Source organism: Miscanthus floridulus, chromosome 7 (genome assembly GCF_019320115.1).
Source record: "Miscanthus floridulus cultivar M001 chromosome 7, ASM1932011v1, whole genome shotgun sequence".
NCBI lineage: Eukaryota > Viridiplantae > Streptophyta > Magnoliopsida > Poales > Poaceae > Miscanthus > Miscanthus floridulus.
Window position 1 is genome coordinate 43,521,684 of NC_089586.1, and position 20,499 is coordinate 43,542,182.

Consider the following 20,499-nt stretch of genomic DNA (forward strand, 5'->3'; position numbering starts at 1 on the left):
AGCGAACGAGCAGCTAGCGCGGAGTTGGGCGCGGCGTCCAAGCAGGGATGGGGATGGAGGCGTCACTAGGAGTTCAATGAGCGGAGGGGATTTTTTTGGGAGCACGTCCGGACGGGAGTCACAGACGAACGTCCTTGTCGCATCATTATCGAACTGAAAAAGGCAAATTAATCTGTCACGCCAGCTTGAATACTTGACGATATGACCAAATGTGGTCAAACGTTGATATTTGACCATCAACAATGGTATTTTTTTTGGGAAAAGGTAAATTCCATTCAAAGCTTAAATACAGAGTACATAGATAAAAAAATTACCCCTCTAGATAGCACAGTTTCTAGAATGGGTCCTGTTGGAATGATCTCTCCACCATTAAGCCCAACGGCTTGATGGGCCTTTGATCCGCGCCCTGATCGGGGGCGCCCAGCCCATCTATGGCTGGAGGACCCCTATCACACTGCGCTATATAAAGAGGTGGGGGCCGATGGCTCTCGGTACGAGGTTCATCGTGAGCCATACTCCCACCGACAAACCCTAATCCCGATCTAGTGAGGGGCGCAGCCAGTGACGGGAAGCGCCTCCGCCGCCACCGTCATCCCTGTCGCCACTGCACTACATCACCGTCTCCACTGCGTCGCCTCTCTTCACCGACCATCGCTGCCCGTGTGCTGCCTCCATCAATGAACCAGCGATGGCCGGATCGAGCTCCAACTCCACGGGATCCAATGGTCTGTGAACCCTTTACTCTCCTCACACCCCTCTGTCTCTCTGTCTCTCTCTCGGTGTAGTGTTCTAGGTTTACATGTGCATGTGTTATTCCGAATCCATGTGTATCCCTCCTAGATCTACTGCTAGAGATCCTAAATGTCTTTAACAATGGTATCAAAGCCAGCCTATCTAGTACGTGGATCTAGATCAGAAAAAAATCGAAAGAAATCCAAAGAAGTTGATCCGATTTTGAATCGGATCAAGAAAGAGAAACCCTAACCCTAACAGAAAGGGGACGGTCATCAGGGGCACGCCTACATGGGGCCCGGCCGTCCCATCATTGTCGCCAGCCGCCTCTGTGGCGGTGCGCGGGAGAGATAGCCGAGCCATGGGCTCGGGCTCACAGCAGAGAAGGGGGAGCCGCGCCTAACCTCGAGCGCGTAGGCTCCGCCCAACTTAGGGCACCGTCGGAGGCCACTCGACGGTGGCACGCTCAGCCTCGGGCGAGCACGGGCGCCGGCGAGGGGTCCCGCGGCGGCGCCGCCATCTTCTTCCTTCGTCGACCAGCCTTGGGCGGCCGCCGCTCTGCTGCTGGGTGGAGAGTGGAACAGGAGAAAGAAATGAGGGAGGGGATGTGAATCTGCTGCGGCGGGGCATCACCTCACCGGCGAGGTGGCCGGGCGGCAGCGCCGCCATCCTCTGGCCACCACGGCTGTGCTAAGGAAAAGCAAAAGAGAAATGGGAGTTAGGGTTTCACGGGATCACCGCCGCCGCCGGTTTTATTCCTCCGAAATGTGTGCTGAGCCGTCGGATCTCGTTGCCCTGAGATCAACGGCCAGGAGCGCTCGGGCCAAAAATGGCCCAGGCGGGTTTGGAGTTTCCCGGCCCAGGCCCACGTTGCGGCCTGGGAAGCCGGGGACCGCAAGCCGCGAGTGCGAGCGCTGGGCTGGGCTGTTTTGGCCGTTGGGCCAACAGAAAAGGATTGGAAGAAGAAAAAAAAGGGCCATGCGGCTAGGCCGTTTGGGCGCGCGCGTTGGGCTCCGCGAGCTAGGCCGCGCGTGCGTTGCTGGGCCGAAATGGCCTGTACACAGTATAGCTCGGGAAATGTTTATTTGTTTTTTCCAGAAACTGTTTACTTCATATTTGATGAATTTGAATTGATTTTGATGTCAAATTCTATGCAAATTTTGATCCAACGACAATTTTGCACTGAGAACAGAACAATACCTTTATGTTTCTGGAAAAATGATTATTGAATGTTAATGTTTCCGCTGCATATTTAAAGATGTAATTTTCATTATTAAATTCGAACCAATGGGAGAATTTAATTTTGAAAATGGATATGTTTTAAATTGATTATAATATTGTTGTTATTCTGACCAACGTTGATTAATGGCAATATTATGATGTTTTGTCTTGCATTAATTCTATTTCTGCCCAACGGTGATGTAAAATTAGTGTAGAGAACAATTGTATGTTTTAATTTTAACCAACGTTGAAAATAAGACATGCAATTGTTATTGTTATTATTTGTGTTCTCACACTATTTGAATTGTGTTTTTAGGCGGATACAACTTGATGAGTTGTATCAAAGAGATCCCCACTCTAAAAGGGGATAACTACATTGAATGGAAGAAAAAGATCGACTTGGCCTTCATATTGGCTGAGGTGGACTGGGTAGTCACCACACCGTGTCCCAAAGAACCTGTGGCACCGGTGAGGGAGACAGATGAGACTGATGCTGCATGGCAGAACAGAGAGCAGGACTTTGCTCCCGTAAAGATGTCTTTTGACCTTGAAAATAGAAAGTGGGTCACAGCCAATAAGAAATGTTTGGCTGTGATAAAGAATACAATTGAGCCTACAATAGTGGGCTCAATTCCAGACTATGACACGATCACAGAGTACCTAGAAAGAATAAAGAGTCAGTTTACTGGCTCTTCAAAGACATATGCAACCTAGCTGATCAAGCAGCTGGTCATACAAAGGTACTCTGGTTGCGGCAGTGGCATTAGAGAGCACATACTGAGAATGAGCAATTTGGCATCTAAGCTCAAACCAATGGATTTTGCACTCAAGGATGAGTTTCTTATTCATTTGACTTTTGCTTCTTTGCCAAAAGAATTTGACATATTTGTTGTTAATTACAACATACAGCCCGAGAAATGGGATTTAGAAAAGCTCATAGCCATGTGTGTGCAGGAGGAGGAAAAAATAAAAGTTTCATAGGGTGGTACTGTCAACTACCTAAAAGATAAGAAAAAGAACTATAATAACAGCTCTTCCTCCAAGTCATCTGGAAAGGGTCCCATGCAACAGTCTCAGAGCAAGCAATTCCCAGTGGATAAAGATCAGTGTCTCTACTATAAGAAGACGGGACATTATAAGAAGAATTGTCCCTATTTCCTAAAGATGATTATAAAAAATAAAGGTGAGAACATTATTACGTTCGTAAATGAATCCTTGTATGTCAAGTTTTCAAAATCTACTTGGTGGATTGATTCAGGTGTAACTATTCATGTTGCTAATTCATTACAGGGATTCCGTTCGATGAGAACTTTGCAAAGAAGCGAAAGTTTCATTAAAGTCGCAAATGGAGTACAAGCAGATGTTGAGGCCGTTGGCGATCTTCCGCTAGAGCTTGTTGATGGCTTCATACTTTTTCTTAGAGATGTTCTTTATGAACCTTCTTTGTAAAGAAACTTGATTAGTGTATCAAAGTTGGACCATGATGGTTATGATTGCCATTTTGGAAATGGCAAATGTCAGATATTGTTTAATAATAGATGTATTGGTCTTGCCTTCCAACAAGACGAGCTTTATTTGTTATCACTTCGTAAAAATGTGAATTCCGTCTATGATGTGAATAAGAATGTATCCTCATCGAACAATGCAAACAGAAAATGAAAGAGAGCTCACGATGCGTTGTCGAAATTATGGCACTGTCGTTTAGGCCATATTTCGAGGGGGAGAATAGAAAGACTAGTTAAGAATGATATTCTTCCTCCATTAGAGCTCTCAGATTTAGAACAATGTAGAGATTGCATAAAAGGAAAGCATGTAAAGAAAATTAAGAAAGATGCCAAACGAAGCGCAGGAATTCTATAGATTATTCACACAGATATCTGTGGTCCCTTTCCTGTAAAGAGTGTGGATGATTTTGATTCATTCATAACATTCACAGATGATTACTCCCATTATGGCTACATTTATCCACTTAAAGAAAGAACAGAAGCGTTGGATAAATTCAAAATATTTAAAGCAGAAGTTGAAAATCAGCATGATTTAAAGATTAAGATAGTCAGGTCTAACCGTGGGGGGGGAGTACTATGGTCGGCATACCCCGTATGGACAAGTTCCTGGACCTTTTGCAAGGTTCTTACAGGAGAATAGTATAGTCGCCCAGTATTCAACACCGGGCGAACCTCAGCAGAATGGAGTAGCTGAAAGGCGTAACCGTACCCTGATGGATATGGTGCATAGTATGATAAGTTACTCCACTTTACCGATGAGTCTGTGGATGGAGGCATTAAAAATCGCCATTCATATTCTCAATAGAGTACCAAGTAAGTCGGTGCCTAAAACACCGTATGAGTTGTGGACAGGAAGAGTACCCTCACTTAACCACTTGCGTGTGTGGGGGAGCCCTGCTGAGGCTAAAGTTTTTAACCCAAACATTGAGAAGCTAGATCCCAAAACAGTGAGTTGTCATTTCATTGGCTACCTAGAAAAGTCAAAAGGTTTTCGTTTCTACTATCCAGATAGACATACAAAGTTTGTGGAAACGAGACACGCTGTCTTCCTAGAGGATGGAATGATGAGGGGGAGCATGGTAGCTCGAGAAATTGACCTTGAAGAGAAGCGGGTGTATGCACCCACTCCGATCATTCATGAGCCATTTTTCTCACTACCTGCTGTTGCTGCACCGATAGTATAAGACACTGTGGTGCCAGCACCTGTTGTTATCCTGCCTATGGCAACAATGAATGATGATGAGGAACCTGTCCCTCAGGATCCTATAGAACCTATTGCCACGCATGAGGGGGAGCAACAACAGCCTCAAACAGAAAATGTGCCAAATGAGGAGGCCCCTAGAAGGTCTCAAAAAGTTAGAAAATCAGCTATTCCTGCTGATTATGAAGTCTACAACACTGAGGAATTTTAAATGGAGGATGATCCCACCTCATTTGAAGAAGCCATGAAAAGTGATCATTCATCAAAGTGGCTTAAGGCCATGGAAGATGAAATGAAATCAATGAATGCAAATAAAGTTTGGGATTTGGAGATAATTCCTAAAGGAGCCAAAACAGTAGGCTATAAATGGGTCTACAAAATAAAACTTGACTCTCAAGGGAATATAGAGAGATATAAAGACCGACTTGTGGCAAAAGGCTTTACACAAAGAGAAGGGATTGATTACAATGAGACCTTTTCTCCAGTCTCATGTAAGGATTCCTTCAGAATCATAATGGCATTAGTGGCACATTACGATTTAGAGTTACATCAGATGGATGTAAAGACGACATTTCTCAACGGAGACTTAGAGGAAAATGTTTACATGGCACAACCGAAAGGTTTTGTCATGGAAGGAAAAGAACGAATGGGATGCCGCCTAAAGAAATCCATTTATGGATTAAAACAAGTTTCAAGACAGTGGTACTTGAAGTTTGATCAGACAATAAGAAATTTTGGGTTTAAAGAGAATGTAGAGGACAATTGTGTCTATACAAAGTTTAAGAATGGGAAGTTCATCTTCCTTGTCCTGTATGTGGATGATATCTTACTTGCTAGTAGTGATGCTAGTCTACTACTGGAGATAAAGAAGTTTTTGTCCTCAAAATTTGATATGAAAGATCTTGGTGAAGCTTCGTTCGATCTAGGGATCGAGATTCACCGAGATAGAAGAAAAGGGGTATTAGGACTGTCACAAAAGGCATACATAGAAAAAGTCTTAAAGAAATTCAGTATGCACAAATGTAGTCCCTCACCTGCTCCTATAGTCAAGGGCGACAGATATGAGGATTTTCAATGCCCTAGGAACCAATATGAGATCGATCAAATGAAAGCGGTTCCATATGCTTCAGCTGTCGGAAGCTTACAATATGCTCAAGTATGTATGCGCCCTGACTTGGCATTTGTTACCGGGTTACTTGGTAGATTCCAGAGCAATCCTGGAATAGAACATTGGAAATTGGTAAAGAAAGTCTTGCGTTATTTGCAAGGAACGAAAGGCCTCATGATGACGTATAGAAGATCTGATTCACTCCATATAGTGGGATATTCAGATTCTGATTATGCGGGAGATAATAGAAAATCCACGTCTGGATATGTATTCACTCTCGCAGGGGGAGCTGTTTCATGGAAAAGCTCAAAGCAAACCGTCACTACATCATCCACAATGTATGCCGAGTTTGTAGCGTGTTATGAGGCAACGGGGCAGGTGAACTGGTTAAAGAAGTTCATACCCGATTTGAAAGTGGTTGACGACATCTATAGACCACTGAAGTTATACTACGATAATTATCCAGCAGTACAGTATGCTCACAACAATAGGTCAAGTGGTGCTGCCAAACACATTGACATAAAGTATTATGTTGTGAAGGATAGAGTCCGGGATCAAATGATAAGTCTTGAGCATATAAATACCGAAAAGATGCTCGTGGATCCGCTTATAAAAGGCTTACCACCCAACGTGTTCAGAGAACATGTAGCCGGCATGGGTTTAAGGAAAAGCCTATGATTCCTGGACCATAAAGGGCACAAAAGTTAAAGTATCTATTTCATATCAGAGACGTGCATTGTAGCTGTTGAATCTATCGGCAATTGACTGTGACGAGGAAGCACGCTTTATGCACTAATCTGTGATGGAATAAGTAAAAGTGAAAAGTATTAAAGCTAAGGTATAAGTTGAGATCAAGGGGGAGAATATTGGAATGATCTCTCCACCATTAAGCCCAACGGCTTGATGGACCTTTGATCCGCGCCCTGATCAGGGGCGCCCAGCCCATCTATGGCTGGAGGGCCCCTGTCACACTGCGCTATATAAAGAGGTGGGGGCCGGCGGCTCTCAGTACGAGGTTCATCGTGAGCCGTACTCCCACCGACAAACCCTAATCCCGATCTAGTGAGGGGCGCAGCCAGTGACGGGAAGCGCCTCCGCCGCCAACGTCATCCCTGTCGCCACTGCACTGCATCACCATCTCCACTGCATCACCTCTCTTCACCGACCGTCGCTGCCCGTGTGCTGCCTCCATCAACGAACCAGCGATGGCCGGATCGAGCTCCAACTCCACGGGATCCAATGGTCTGTGAACCCTTTACTCTCCTCACACCCCTCTGTCTCTCTGTCTCTCTCTCGGTGTAGTGTTCTAGGTTTACATGTGCATGTGTTATTCCGAATCCATGTGTATCCCTCCTAGATCTACTGCTAGAGATCCTAAATGTCTTTAACAAGTCCAAGATTGACTAAGGGCTCGTTCGTTTCATCTGGAATGCTCACCTGGAAAAATTCCTGACGGGAATGCTAGCTAAATTTGTATAAGTTTCATCAGTTGGAATAATTCCTTGACTGGTTTTGCTGTAACCGAATGGGCCCTAGAACAAGCAAGAGCTAGGAATGAAAACCTGCTGCGAGATTATCAGCCACTGTACTATAGAATGCAGTATGTTCGCCGTGGGAACTGAAAAGTGGCCACAAAGACCAATGACCCGGATTATAAAGCATGTCCTTTCTCTTTTGCCGCAGATGCCAACACTTCATTATCTGTGATAAAGACTGGCCTTATAAAATTTAGTGCAGCAGCGAGTTTAACTACCAGGTATTTATAACGTCGGGTTTGAAAAAGGAATCATATGTGTAGGCTTGTCTTCAAGGTTACCTTCATAATCTTATATACATGGCACTATAAGTATATGTATTGTGGTAGTAAAAAATAACGGTAAAGTTACACATGGAAAACAAAAATAAAAAACTCCATCAATTTTTCCCCGGAGACAGTAACCCTCACATTACTGTAGAGAACGCATTACTCAAATTTCTTTTTGTTGAGGGAAATTTCTCTGAAAAAAAAAACGTGAGAGGAATGGTCGAGCAGCCAATGTAGATTTTACAGGTCCATTGAGCACAACTGAAAACCATTAAAAAAAATGCTTAGACATGCAGTGGAACAAGGCGACCAAGCATTCTCTTGCTACCTGGTGTGGGTCACTGAGTTATCCAAGTCCGTCCGGCACCGTCGTTGCAAGCTTGCACGTAACGTTGCAAGTGCAGTAAGGGTATCTCCTCCTTGGATGCATTTCTGGCGTTTAGTGTTTCTGCAGAGAAGTCTTCAGTTACTAGTAGTCTCCCAAGGACAAATGCAGAGTTTGTTTTCCCTTTTTTATTGCTTTATGCTTGACAAATCATATGCAATTATAAATTTAGAAATTCTACGTGGCTTAACCGTAACGTGAGAATCACCCTTTGCACGTAAGCGTTCACTCCTAGGCTCCTAAAGTCCTAAAGCAATATGAATACAGATGCATAACCCTTTACGCATAATGCACGTAACTGACAATTGTTTCTGTAGGAACCAGCGGCTGCATCACCCTTCAGCAATATTTGTGTGGAACTGTAATATTTTTTATATAAATCAATGAGTTCCAAAAATGCCCTAAGTAACTAAGCCAGTAGATTAATAAAATAGGAGTGATTCATAAAAGCTTTACGAGAAGCAAAGATTTTTTTTCTCTTGTAAATATCTTGGAGAAAACAGCACCAACTAACCATCATTATTCCTGAGAAGAGACGTGTGTGCATGATAAGGGAGCATATCCATTGTTGACGACGACCTGACTGAGATCCAGCCGACTGGCTGTAAAAGTCTACCAGACCACAATAAACAAACTAATCTCTCTCTTATTTATCATTATTAACACCCTAGGCATGATCCCCAAGCTAACAGAAAGCACCTCCTTGCTGCCATAATCTACCTTATCCTTCCTAATCCGCTAGGGTTAACTCTTTTTCTTGGCTTGAGATAAGATGCTTGTCTGTCTCAGCTTACAAGGCGTTGTTTCCACATGCTCCCCATCAGGATATCATGGATTTATCCAAATAACTGACTGATGTCCATTCCTTCCTTCCTGTCAACAACGAAGAGACAGAATTTATAATTAATTAGATAGCAAAAGAAATATCGATATGGTAATCTATCAAGAAAGATCACATGGAGTAAGGGTAACTATCACTCGCTCCGTGGCCCCGAGTTGATAAAATTTATCTGACTAAACAAGACGCTTATCTAACCATTTGAATAGCTCTTCCTTTTTCTCCTATATATATCCACATAAGCTGCGTCCCTTTGCCTTCCAAACTTTGAACAGAGCTTCATATGAAATGGCAGAGCCTTACAACTTAGCATCTCATGCAGTACCCTTGTGTCACAAGGAGATTTGCAATAAACCAGGTGATGATCACTCCGAGTCGGCTTCCTTCTCAGGCGCGTCCAGTGGGTCCTTGTGCTCATCAGCTTCAAATGTGTCTGATGATGCAACTTCTTCCCCACTCGGTCATCCCTCTCAGCCATCCTCAGCATCTTCGAGCACGTTGCATCTGAATGCCGAGGGTCCCCTGTATGAGTTATCCTCACTGCTAGATGAGCTTCCAATCAGGTGCATATATTGTCTTCCACTACACAACTGTAACTAATCTAGAGAAAACAACACCATGCTTGTTTATGGTCCAGTTTCCTTAAAAAAAACATAATGGAAGTTTGTCCAATTTCTACAAATAAATCACAATGTGTCACCATGCTTCACAAAATAGTTTTGTAACTTTTACATTCCTGATAACGGTCGAGATAGATATAGCCTCAAAATTACAAATGCTAAAATAAATTTGCGATTTCTTTGTCTTGTGTTATACTGGCAAATCTTCTGTTACTTGTTATAAAAAGCTTGCAAATTCACTTTCAGTTTAACGAAAGTTGATACTGCTCTGTGCTAACTAGTAGAGGTTCCCCTTTGCACAAGACCTATGATAAGTATGCAACAGAGTTCAACTTCACCATGTATATTTGCTGAAAGGAAAAAAAAATGAGTGGATATAAACACAATACCATGATTATAAAAACACAAATAGTCAACATTACTTTCATAAAATTTACTGCATATGCAAAGCATTCAAATTCATTTTAAAGTAATACAATTTCCACAGGAAAGGGCTGTCCAATTACTACCAAGGGAAGGCCCAATCATTCACATCTGTATTTGATGCTACAAGTGTTCAAGACCTTGCGAAGAAAATTTCATATAGTAAGAGGATGAGAGCATGTAAAAGCTATTCAGTAGGATTAGACATGAACCAACGGTCAATCATCATACCAAGGCCAGGCAACAAGGTGATGGCAAAGAAGACCTCAAATGGTTCATTTGCTATAGTGCCAAGAACTAGCAACACCAGCCATTTGAACATCAGCACTAAATCATATGCACACCAGGGCAAGAGAGATGCACTCATGCATATTGATCTGCAACGAAGGGAAAACTAGGGTGACAAGTCTCCACTTCCCATTGACCAGCTGTGCTTCGTGTGTGCTTTATACATGAAAAATCTGAACTATGTTTCCTTCTGCGATCAACCTGATTTCTTTTGTGCTTTATTTCATGATCCATATGAAGGTTGATCAATCAAATGGATGTAATGAGAAAGGGTGAGTCATAACAAAGCTCAACATGGCAGAAAATACAGTTATCTTTATCACAATGCCTCCATCGAATTCCTACTCATCAATTATACTCAGCATTCTTTCCATATAAACAAATATCAACAAAGTGGATGAACCATTAACACATTTGCTTAGCAGCGTTTATCAACGCTACACAAAACAAACTATAAATTTTTTTACGTAGAGTTAAAATGGTGTTGCAGATGACTTTGGACAGAAGCAAAGGCCACAAGATAAGCTCCAGTTGCCCAAGGCTGTGGCCCATTCAATTCTCTTTCCATGTATCTCAAACAAAATGATCTGTTCAGAAGACAAGCAAGAAATTTATGTTATCTAAACTTTATTATAAGGCAAGTTTCCACTGACGTTACATACTTTGAATTTTAAGCATGACCTGAAGGAAATCTCTAAATTTTCATTCACCACCCCTTCCTTTTCCAAAATATAAAAATGCAAGAATTGCCAACTAAAAAGGATGGTGCTACGAACATACGATTTTTTTCAACCTTCAGAGCAAACATGTCCAAAGTGATAATTTTGTTCCTTCGGCGCATGCATTACGTCTACCATTCCACTTTTTTTTTCTTAAGAACGATCCAGTAATGATTTGAATCATTTATTGCTCAGCCATCTGGTACAGTCTCCAACAGCATCAAGATCACACTGCAGGGGGGTAAACGACATTCATAAGAAAACTCTAATATCAGCACTTCCAGTTTTTAACAGAGCAATCCACAGATTGAGACAAGGCACAAAAATGAACACTAAATACAGTTCTTTAATGGGAATGAATTCTTACATCTTTTGTTATTCCAAGATGATCAAGTAGAATTCTTATACCACCACCCTTTGAAGCATTGAGGGGAACAATATCAATTGTATTTGGATGCATTTTGATAGCATGTGCTTTCCCTTTGGTCAGTTCTGAACAATGCTGCCATAGGACAGATGAATCCTCTTTGGCACTGTCAAAAAGAAGCAATTTCTGCATGTGCAAGTAAATAGTGTAAATCCAATTGAAATCAAACTGATCTAAATCTATTTATCTGATTGGTTGAAGATGTACGGAGTGCTGCTCAACAGTATTCGTTATTCCTACAATTTTTTGTTAAAGACATTTTATGAGCTACCTTGACATTTTATTAATCATACTACATTTCTTCTTTCATCTCTGTTTACCTACAGAACCTCAACAATCTTACCTTATCATCTAAAAAGATAATATAGGAACAGAACCTAGCTCAGTTGCTCGCCCAGACCACCCAAGGCTAATAATAAGTCACCAAGTTCCTCCTAGGTTGCTCAATGTTTTTTTATGTACAGAAATAATAAGGATCCTTACAAGCTGATACTCAGGATGATAATTTGAACTGACAACCTAAGAACAGGTTGACAAGCCTATCCTACTAAACTACTAATAGTGCCGCTTCAAGATTTGTGTTGGTAAGCAGGGCGATCTTCCTGTTCCTGCTACCTGCTAGTGCATTGGATGATCTATATAAATAGACCTACAATTTGGAACATTAAGAGTGAGGATGCTATGAGCTTATAAGCTTATTATCTCATCAAAGGCTATAGATTTACTACTTCAAAGCTTTTTTTTTTAATATCATACTTCTGTGACAACTTAAAAAAAGTTCAACTAATATGCACCAGATACTAACAATATTGTCCAAAATAATCAAAAAAGAAAAGCCTACCAGCCTTATAAATACAATACATCATTATATGCTTGCCAACATTAAAGCAAGAGTACAAGACAAACCTGAATAGACGAACATTCCAAAAGGTCCTCAATTGAATGCATCACTTTTACCTGATAATATGAAATTCAAACTTGCATCAACTGCCTAAAGCCTATCATAGTTAGAACATAAGTCTGTACAGCAAATATCTACAGGTCATACCTTGTTTTCATTATGTACAGTGTGCAACAAGTCAACAAATGGGTGTCTAAACAAGGTTAAACATTGTTCCTCACAGTATGCGACAAGAGGAATTTTATGCTTAAAGGAGTACAGAAATGCCTGCAAAACTTGCAAGTAACATAAATGATGATTTTTCCATGCCTAGAGAGTTTTTTTAACAAAAATGAATAAAAGAGATACATAATTGTTAACAGAGGCGAAGGAAACATTGGTACGAAAAAAAGAGCTCATGCTCAAGGGGAGCGCATTACATGCCTATACCATCCAAAACCAATAACAAATAACACCCCAATTAATAAAAAAATGGCCAATACCTCCAAATAAAGGAATAGTGGGTGCAGAATTAAAACTTCAACAGAAAAAAAAACACATCTAACAAAAGAATATATGATAAAATTACAGACAAAGTATAGAAATAATTCAATGACATTATATAATTACCTCCTTGCAGATATCTAAATCCAGTTCTGCTCTATAAACTTCTTCGCCATCCCTTCCATAGACAAGTGAACCCTGAACCAAATGTAGCAGAAATATAACTATTCGGGCACCAAGTATCATTTGAGAAAAGGGAAGATTCAAAGACACCAGTATATGTTCAGATAAACAAAGGAAAAAAATGATGGGGAGAGCTCAAAAGTCAGTACCACTTCCTTCGACGTAATCCTTGCATGATGGCATGAGAAAACATCTTAATTTAACATATTTTCATTTGTATGCGGCTGATGGAATATATATTACATAATTGCAGAAACAACTTACATGGACAGGGGAGCAATTAAAGAAGCTTAACCTTGCCCTGAATAGTTCAAAATTTAAGTATTTAACCATGTCATATTCGCGCAACAAGGCAACATTTCATTCCAACCCATGTAACTTTACATGTTTTTTGACAAGCCATTTATTTCCTAGGAGAAAAATGAATATCAAGCAAAGAGTGTTTGGTCAAAGTTAATGACAAGGAACTCAATTTGGTTATGCTAAACTAGTGAACCACACATACATATATAAAGGACTTCTGAAATTATGTGAAATAAAAATATATAAAATATGCTTTGGGCAAATGCAACTCCGCCTATGGTGGGGCGCCTTTGGTGTCCCAGCATAGCAGGTCCCAAGCCCTGGTAAAGGAGGAGGGTTGTGTTAGGCGTGGCGAGCCAATGTAAAAACCTAGCCACTTAAATGGAGATGAAACCCGAAAGAAAATCGTTGGGGCGTAACCCTCTTAGCGACGCGCCATATCGGAACCCGGGTATGGTGTTAAATGGGCAAGGGCCGGGTCGTTACCCCCGTGACGCGCCGTGTCGTGATCTGGGCATGGTGTCAAGTAACCAAGGATCGGGTCGTCGCTTCCTTAGTGGCGCGCTACATCGGCGCCCGGGTGTAGTGAAAAATGAGCAAGGGTCTTTGCATCAGAGTCGACGGGTGCGAAGGGTAAGGAAGCTAGTCGAACCAACTAGGATCCGTTTAGGTAGTTGGAATGTAGGGTCATTTACAGGTAAGTTAAGAGAATTAGTTGATACCGCGACTAGGAGGCGTGTAAATATATTATGCGTTCAAGAGACTAAATGGAAGGGTCAGAAGGCGAAGGAGGTGGACAATACAGGTTTCAAGCTTAGGTACACAGGGACAGTTGCGAATAGAAATGAAGTAGGAGTTTTGATTGATAAGAGCCTCAAGAATGGTGTGGTGGGAGTGAGAAGGCAAGGAGATAGGATTATCTTAGTCAAGCTTGTCGTTGGTGATATGGTCTTGAACGTAATTAGTGCGTATGCCCCCCAAGTAGGCCTCGACGAGAGTGCTAAGAGACAGTTCTGGGAAGACTTAGATGGTCTGGTTAGAGCTATACCTAGTAGTGAGAAGCTTTTTATAGGAGATCTTAATGGGCATGTAGGTACTACAAGCGCAGGTTTCGAGGCAGTTCATGGAGGTTTTGGGTATGGTAGTAGGAATCAGGAGGGGAAGGAAGTTCTGGACTTCGCAGTAGCTTTTGACCTGATGATAGCCAACACTTTCTTTAGAAAGAGAGAATCTCATCTAGTGACCTTCAGTAGCGGACAACACTGTAGCCAGATTGACTTTGTCCTCGTAAGAAGAAAGGACAAACGACCATGCTTGGATTGCAAGGTGATACCAGGGGAGTGTGTTGTTTCTCAACATAAGCTTTTGGTGGCAGATTTTCGTTTTCAGGTGCGTGCCCGTAGGGATAAACAAGCTAAGATTGAAAGAACAAAGTGGTGGAAACTGAAAGGGGAGACGTCAGAGGTATTTAGGGAAAGAGTTATCAAAGAGGGCTCTTGAAAGGAAGAAGACGACATAAACAATATGTGGGACAAGATGGCAACCAACATTCGGAAGGTAGCCTCAGAGGTGTGTGGAGTAACCAAAGGAAGGGGACGCGAGGCTAAAGATACTTGGTGGTGGAACGAGGAAGTCCAAAGGGCTATTAAGGAGAAGAAAGAATGCTATAGACGCTTGTACCATGACAGGAGTGTCGACAACATAGAGAAGTACAAGGTGGCAAAGAAGACTGCAAAGCGAGCTGTAAGTGTGGCAAAGGGTAGAGCGTACGAGGATCTTTACCAACATTTGAGTACGAAGGAAGGAGAGAAGGACATTTATAGGATGGCTAGGGTTCGTGAGAGAAAGACACGGGACTTCAACCAAGTTAAGTGCATTAAGGATGAAAGGGAGCATCTCTTGGTAAAGGAGGATGAGATCCGACATCGATGGCAAGAGTATTTTGACAAATTGTTCAATGGTGAGAATATGGACACAACCTTTCAGTTGGATGACTCTTTTGATGACACCAATAGGCGCTTTGTGCGGAGAATCCAAGAATCTGAGGTCAGAGAGGCGTTGAAAAGGATGAAAGGAGGTAAGGCGATGGGACCGGATGATATCCCAATCGAGGTGTGGAGATGCCTCGGGGACATAGCTGTAGTATGGTTAACCAAGCTGTTCAACCATATTTTTCGATCGAACAAGATGCCTGATGAGTGGAGGAGAAGTATATTGGTACCGATCTACAAGAATAAAGGGGATATTCAAAGTTGTACAAATTACCGGGGAATTAAGTTGATGAGCCATACTATGAAGCTATAGGAGAGAGTTATCGAGCATCGCTTAAGAGCAATAACGCGGGTCTCTATGAACCAATTTGGTTTCATGCCCGGAAGGTCAACCATGGAAGCCATTTTCTTAATAAGACAAGTTATGGAGCGGTATAGGGAGAAGAAGAAGGACCTACATATGGTTTTTATTGACTTGGAGAAGGCTTATGATAAAATACCAAGGAATGTTATGTGGTGGGCTTTGGACAAACATAAAGTCCCAACGAAGTACGTCGGGCTCATTAAGGACATGTACAGCAATGTTGTGACTAGAGTTCGAACAAACGATGGAGACACGGATGACTTCCCGATTAAGATAGGACTACATCAAGGGTCAGCTTTGAGTCCTTATTTGTTTGCTTTAGTGATGGATGAGATCACAAGGGACATACAAGGGGACATCCCTTGGTGTATGCTTTTCGCGGACGATGTAGTGCTAGTTGATGAAAGCCGGACAGGAGTGAATCAGAAACTGGAGTTATGGCGGGAGACTTTGGAGTCCAAAGGTTTTAGACTTAGTAGAACTAAAACTAAGTATATGAGATGTGACTTCGGCACTACTACTCGGGAGGAGGAAGATGTTAGTTTGGAAGGTCAAGTAGTGCCTAGGAAGGATACCTTTCGATATTTAGGATCAATGCTACAGAGGGACGGGGATATTGATGAAGATGTTAGCCATAGAATCAAAGCAGGGTGGATGAAGTGGCGGCAAGCGTCTGGTGTCCTATGTGACAAAAGGGTACCACAGAAGCTAAAAGGCAAGTTTTATAGGACGGCGATTAGACCTGCTATGTTGTATGGTGCAGAATGTTGGCCTACGAAAAGACGACATATTCAACAGCTAAGTGTCGCGGAAATGCGTATGTTGCGTTGGATTTGCGGTCATACAAGAAGGGATCGAGTTCGGAACGATGATATACGTGAGAGATTAGGGGTAGCACCAATTGAAGAAAAGCTTGTCCAACACCGGTTGAGATGGTTTGGACATGTGCAACGGAGACCTTCAGATGCACCGGTGCGTAGTGGAATCCTAAGTCAGGATAGTAACGTGAAGAGAGGCAGAGGAAGACCGAAGTTGACTTGGGTAGAGGCAATAAAAGGAGACTTGAAAGGATGGAATATACCCAAAGACTTAGCCTTAGATAGGAGTGCTTGGAAGACAGCTATTCATGTGCCTGAACCTTGATTGCTTCTGTTGGGTTTCAACTCTAGCCTACCCCAACTTGTTTGGGACTTAAAGGCTTTGTTGTTGTTGTTGATGCTTTGGGCAAATGCATAATATTGGATGGCACACAAGTACACAGTTTTGATAAATAATCTCTACAAATCTTGAATTCTTATTCAAATAAATTGGATATAATGTACCTGCAAAAATACACCAGGTGAAGTCTCTGAAATAAAATCACCTTTTTCATGGAAATCAAGAAGCTTGAAGGTTCTAATGGTGGAAGCCCGACTCTAGATAAAGAACAAAATATCAACAACACATAATAAAAAAAGTAATATGAAGTGATAAGATTCTTAGAGGTTGTTGACATGCTTTAATTGTTCGTTGATCACATGATATTGTATTACTTATTATTGGAGTTCAGTAAAAAAAAGTAATTATTGTATAATAGAATTTTTCTTTGGCAGGCTTACAGAGTTACTTAACATAAAGTATAAGTTCTAAAAGTATCTGTTTCATAGATTCTCTCAATCAATAAAAGATATGTAACTAGCCTATATACAATCAAAGAGAATTAGGAACAATTGCCATAATTAAATTCACTTAATAAAGATCTAAACATCCTCTTATCAGCTTTCATGAGAATGTTCCACATACTGTCTGTCTTGGGAAAGCTGGCATGTGATTGGTAAATGGTAATTTTAAAATCATTCTAAGATTAGCCTCCACTTCAGATCAGTGCCATTAGTATTGTGTGAACAAATACCATGAGTGCATAGTACCCACCTTTTCAGTAACCATGATAATATTTACTCCTGTTGCAATTGCCTCTCTGAAAGATCCTATTGATTCTTCATGCAGGCCTCCTTCACAATCCACAATAGTACCTTACCAATTTATTTGGAAGAAATTATACACTAGAACTTGGCAAGATCCAATTAGAAGCCAATATATTTCTAGGTGCTCAATCAACTCACCATCTATATCACAAATGATATGGCTTAGTTTGGGTTGATGTTTCTTTTGTAGGATCACTTTCTCTATATTGCTATCAGCCTCTGTATACAGTGAGTGAATCCATAGGTAAGTGACGAGATGTAGATTGGCATTCATTTTCTTTTCTGTAATGGTTAAAACATGCAGAAGAAACTTACCAACAGAATTTTGTAAATGTTCCATACCAGTAGCAATATCATAGGCACTCTTAATTAATCCTTTTCCTCTCCATTCAAGAGTATTTAACATATGTTCTTCTTCCTTCTCCATCTCTTCTTCAGCCACTTCGTTGAGTTCATGGTCAAAGCCCAATAAATGCAATAGCCCATGCACCTATTGAAGTTTAAGTCAGTTAGCCAAAAAAGTGTGCAAGCTCTTTGGCTGGCATATGCAGGAAGCTTCACAAAATACAGCAGTAATGGCAAAGAAGTATGCATAGAGGCATTCAGCTGTTGATACACAATGGCTGATGGAAATAAGCAGTTGAGCACTAGTGCATCGTGCAACTTGCCATGACCTGTAGTCTCTATTTTTGCAGGCAGCTTTTAAATTTCAGATACTACTCCACTAAAATAGTGCCATAAGCTTTTTATGCCTTTGATACAAATTTTCTTAATGTTGTATTTTCCTATTGTGAAGGTTCAAAAGTGCAGTGTGAACTGAACATCACATTTGCCTTTGGAGGTACAAATTGAAGCAAAGCTGAACATGACTATATTGATAAATCTGACAACAACGACACAACTATTGATCCATTGATGCAATTGGAGAAGTTGGAGTTAAACATTATTAGGAAATAAAGAGAGGAAAACAATCCAACCATGAGAATTCTTATCTCATCAAGAAGTGTGTGGCCCCTTTCTTCTGCTTGCCGTCGAGCTGTTTCAACAGAAATTACTATATCACCCAACTGCAGCTGTCGAAGCAAAACAAAACATATAACGAAATGGGTCAAAAGAAGCATCCAAAATAAATAGACTTATTTGGTAGGATGCCATACAATGGGAATATCAAGCTCTGGGATATGCTGAGACATTGACAGAACATCAGTAGCATGATCCTCATCCCTCCATTCCTTGTTGAGCTTCCTGATGAAATCACCATCGCAAAGCAGCAGAGAGACCTCAATGCTAGCATACTTGTTCACATTGCAAACAGAAGGATCTCTGGTCATGTAATTTGAGCCTTCAAGGTCGTTGAGGGCCAGCTTCGCTGCCTTCTCAACATCTGTCCGAAGAGTTTCTGCAATGCTCTGCACAGCAATTTGCAGTGAGATGGGCACATTTGTAATGCCAATTTAACATTACGTATAAATGTGCAAAGGGAAATACCACAAAGTGGCTTCAGATGCATACTCAATTTATTTTGAGAAAAAACCTGCCTCGTCAGTTCAAAACTGCGAAACTAGGGCCCCAAAGCTATTACCAGGATTTCAGGATCGTCGGGGAGGGCCTCCTCTATGCCAATTTGCACGCTGAGCTCGCCAGGGCCCTTCCGCGTCGGCCTCCTCGCCCTCTTCCGCCCCAGCAACATCGGCGGCCGCGACGAGCGCTTTCGCCTCCCGAAGGTCGACGAGGCGTATTGCCGCGACGCGGATACGATGATGGGAAGCAGGGTGCGACCGTGGGGAGCAGGAGCAGGCGGCGGCGACCGGAGAGGGAGGAGCAGCCGCGGGGTGGAGCGAACGCTGGAGGTGGTAGAAGGGAGGATTTGGTGAGATGCGAGCGCGCGAGAGAGGAGCTGATGGAGGCGCACCATCGTGAGCAGCAGCAGATTGGCGTGGTGCGCGCGAGGCGTCTAGAAGGTTCTCGAAATTTGGCCGAGGTTGGCTGGGTGAGGGAGGAGCTCCACGAGGCCTGGCCGCCTGGGAGAAGCAGCGAGGAAAAACGGAGGGATATTTATGCCCAGTTCGGTTCGCTGATGTGGAGCCTGTTCCGTGGCTGGTCAGTATGGTCGTTGGTTCGGGGACAATTACGGCTGGCTGCCTGGCTGGGTTGTGTTTAGAAAAATACTGTTAGCCGGAAATTTGCGATCGTTTATGATAAGTCATAGCTAAACGAATAGGCTGAAGCTTGCACTGTTAGCTGATTTATCGTCAGACAAAAATATTATTGGTTAGCCGAAAAAAGTATGGCTTATAAGTCAAGCGAACATGGTGTTAACTTTTTACCATTATAACGGATATCACCTCTTCAGATAACACTCTTAAAATTGCTCCTACGTATTTACCATCGAGAGAGAGCATTTGATATATTCTTGCTATTTTTGCTGACGTAGCACACCAACTCGACCTGACAGCATAGACCGACCATGAAAAATGATAATTTTGACCCTCATCTATTTCTTCTATTTCTATCCCTTCCTCGCTCAAGCTCCGGCCATGGCCGATGATGGGGTCCATGGCGGCGGCTGACAGGACATAGGGGAAGTTGGGGGCGAGGCAGCCGGGACCACAGCCTGCAAGTCCACGGCCGCGCGCCGACGCCGGCGTTTGCCATAGGAGACGGAGCCGCTCTCCACCGACGATAGCGGCACGCCGCTCCGCCCCGACATGCCTACCCCGCACGCGCGTGGCGAAGCCTCGAGCAGCCGCGCCGTCAACGTCCCGGAGCTTGCCGTCCCGCCTCCTCCGCCTCAGCCGGCTGCAGTGCTCCGACGTCAAGTGCACGCTGGTGACGCCGCCAACCATAGTCTCGGCCTCTGTCCGACTTGGCTCCGAGTTCCGCACGGGGCCTCCGCCCGATCCCTCCTGAACGGCCACGCCGGGCCCAGCCGCGAGCGCGGCGACGCGGGATCCTCCTCCTCAGACGAGGGTGGGGCTCGCGCCCCCTCGTCGGCTTGAGCGCGCCATGGGGAAGGGGCCTCGCACGAGCCCCTGACTC

General features: G+C 42.8%; 2 protein-coding genes and 1 long non-coding RNA gene across 8 annotated transcripts; 1 reads left to right on the plus strand and 2 right to left on the minus strand.

Moving 5' to 3' along the window:
• Positions 1-7,906: 7,906 nt before the first annotated feature.
• On the minus strand, positions 7,907-10,044 carry LOC136466939 (uncharacterized). 2 transcript variants are annotated; one of them, XR_010761507.1, is made up of 3 exons: positions 9,098-10,044; positions 8,471-8,829; positions 7,907-8,019 (listed from the first exon to the last, which is right to left on the minus strand). It is a non-coding gene; the product is annotated as an uncharacterized lncRNA (long non-coding RNA). The 2 variants fall into 2 exon arrangements; XR_010761506.1 differs by lacking the exon at positions 7,907-8,019 and having other exon boundaries at positions 8,452-8,829.
• LOC136466938 (protein OXIDATIVE STRESS 3-like) lies at positions 8,836-10,241 on the plus strand. Its single transcript, XM_066465473.1, has 2 exons — positions 8,836-9,357; positions 9,902-10,241. Exons 1-2 carry the CDS (start codon positions 9,083-9,085, stop codon positions 10,233-10,235), a joined length of 609 nt encoding a protein of 202 aa, XP_066321570.1. The 5' UTR covers positions 8,836-9,082; the 3' UTR covers positions 10,236-10,241.
• A 383-nt stretch (positions 10,242-10,624) lies between these two features.
• On the minus strand, positions 10,625-19,501 carry LOC136466937 (endoribonuclease YBEY, chloroplastic-like). 5 transcript variants are annotated; one of them, XR_010761503.1, is made up of 13 exons: positions 19,043-19,501; positions 18,618-18,869; positions 18,438-18,533; positions 17,776-17,950; positions 17,599-17,679; positions 17,408-17,508; positions 16,819-16,911; positions 12,782-12,853; positions 12,320-12,439; positions 12,178-12,228; positions 11,212-11,397; positions 10,919-11,075; positions 10,625-10,712 (listed from the first exon to the last, which is right to left on the minus strand). XR_010761503.1 is itself a non-coding variant. In XM_066465471.1 (12 exons), exons 1-12 carry the CDS (start codon positions 19,373-19,375, stop codon positions 11,025-11,027), a joined length of 1,590 nt encoding a protein of 529 aa, XP_066321568.1. In that variant the 5' UTR covers positions 19,376-19,501; the 3' UTR covers positions 10,937-11,024. The 5 variants fall into 5 exon arrangements, 2 of the variants coding, with proteins under 2 accessions (XP_066321568.1, XP_066321569.1); XM_066465471.1 differs by lacking the exon at positions 10,625-10,712 and having other exon boundaries at positions 10,937-11,075; positions 17,408-17,487; XR_010761504.1 differs by lacking the exons at positions 10,625-10,712; positions 12,178-12,228 and having other exon boundaries at positions 10,937-11,075; positions 11,212-11,377.
• Positions 19,502-20,499: the final 998 nt, after the last annotated feature.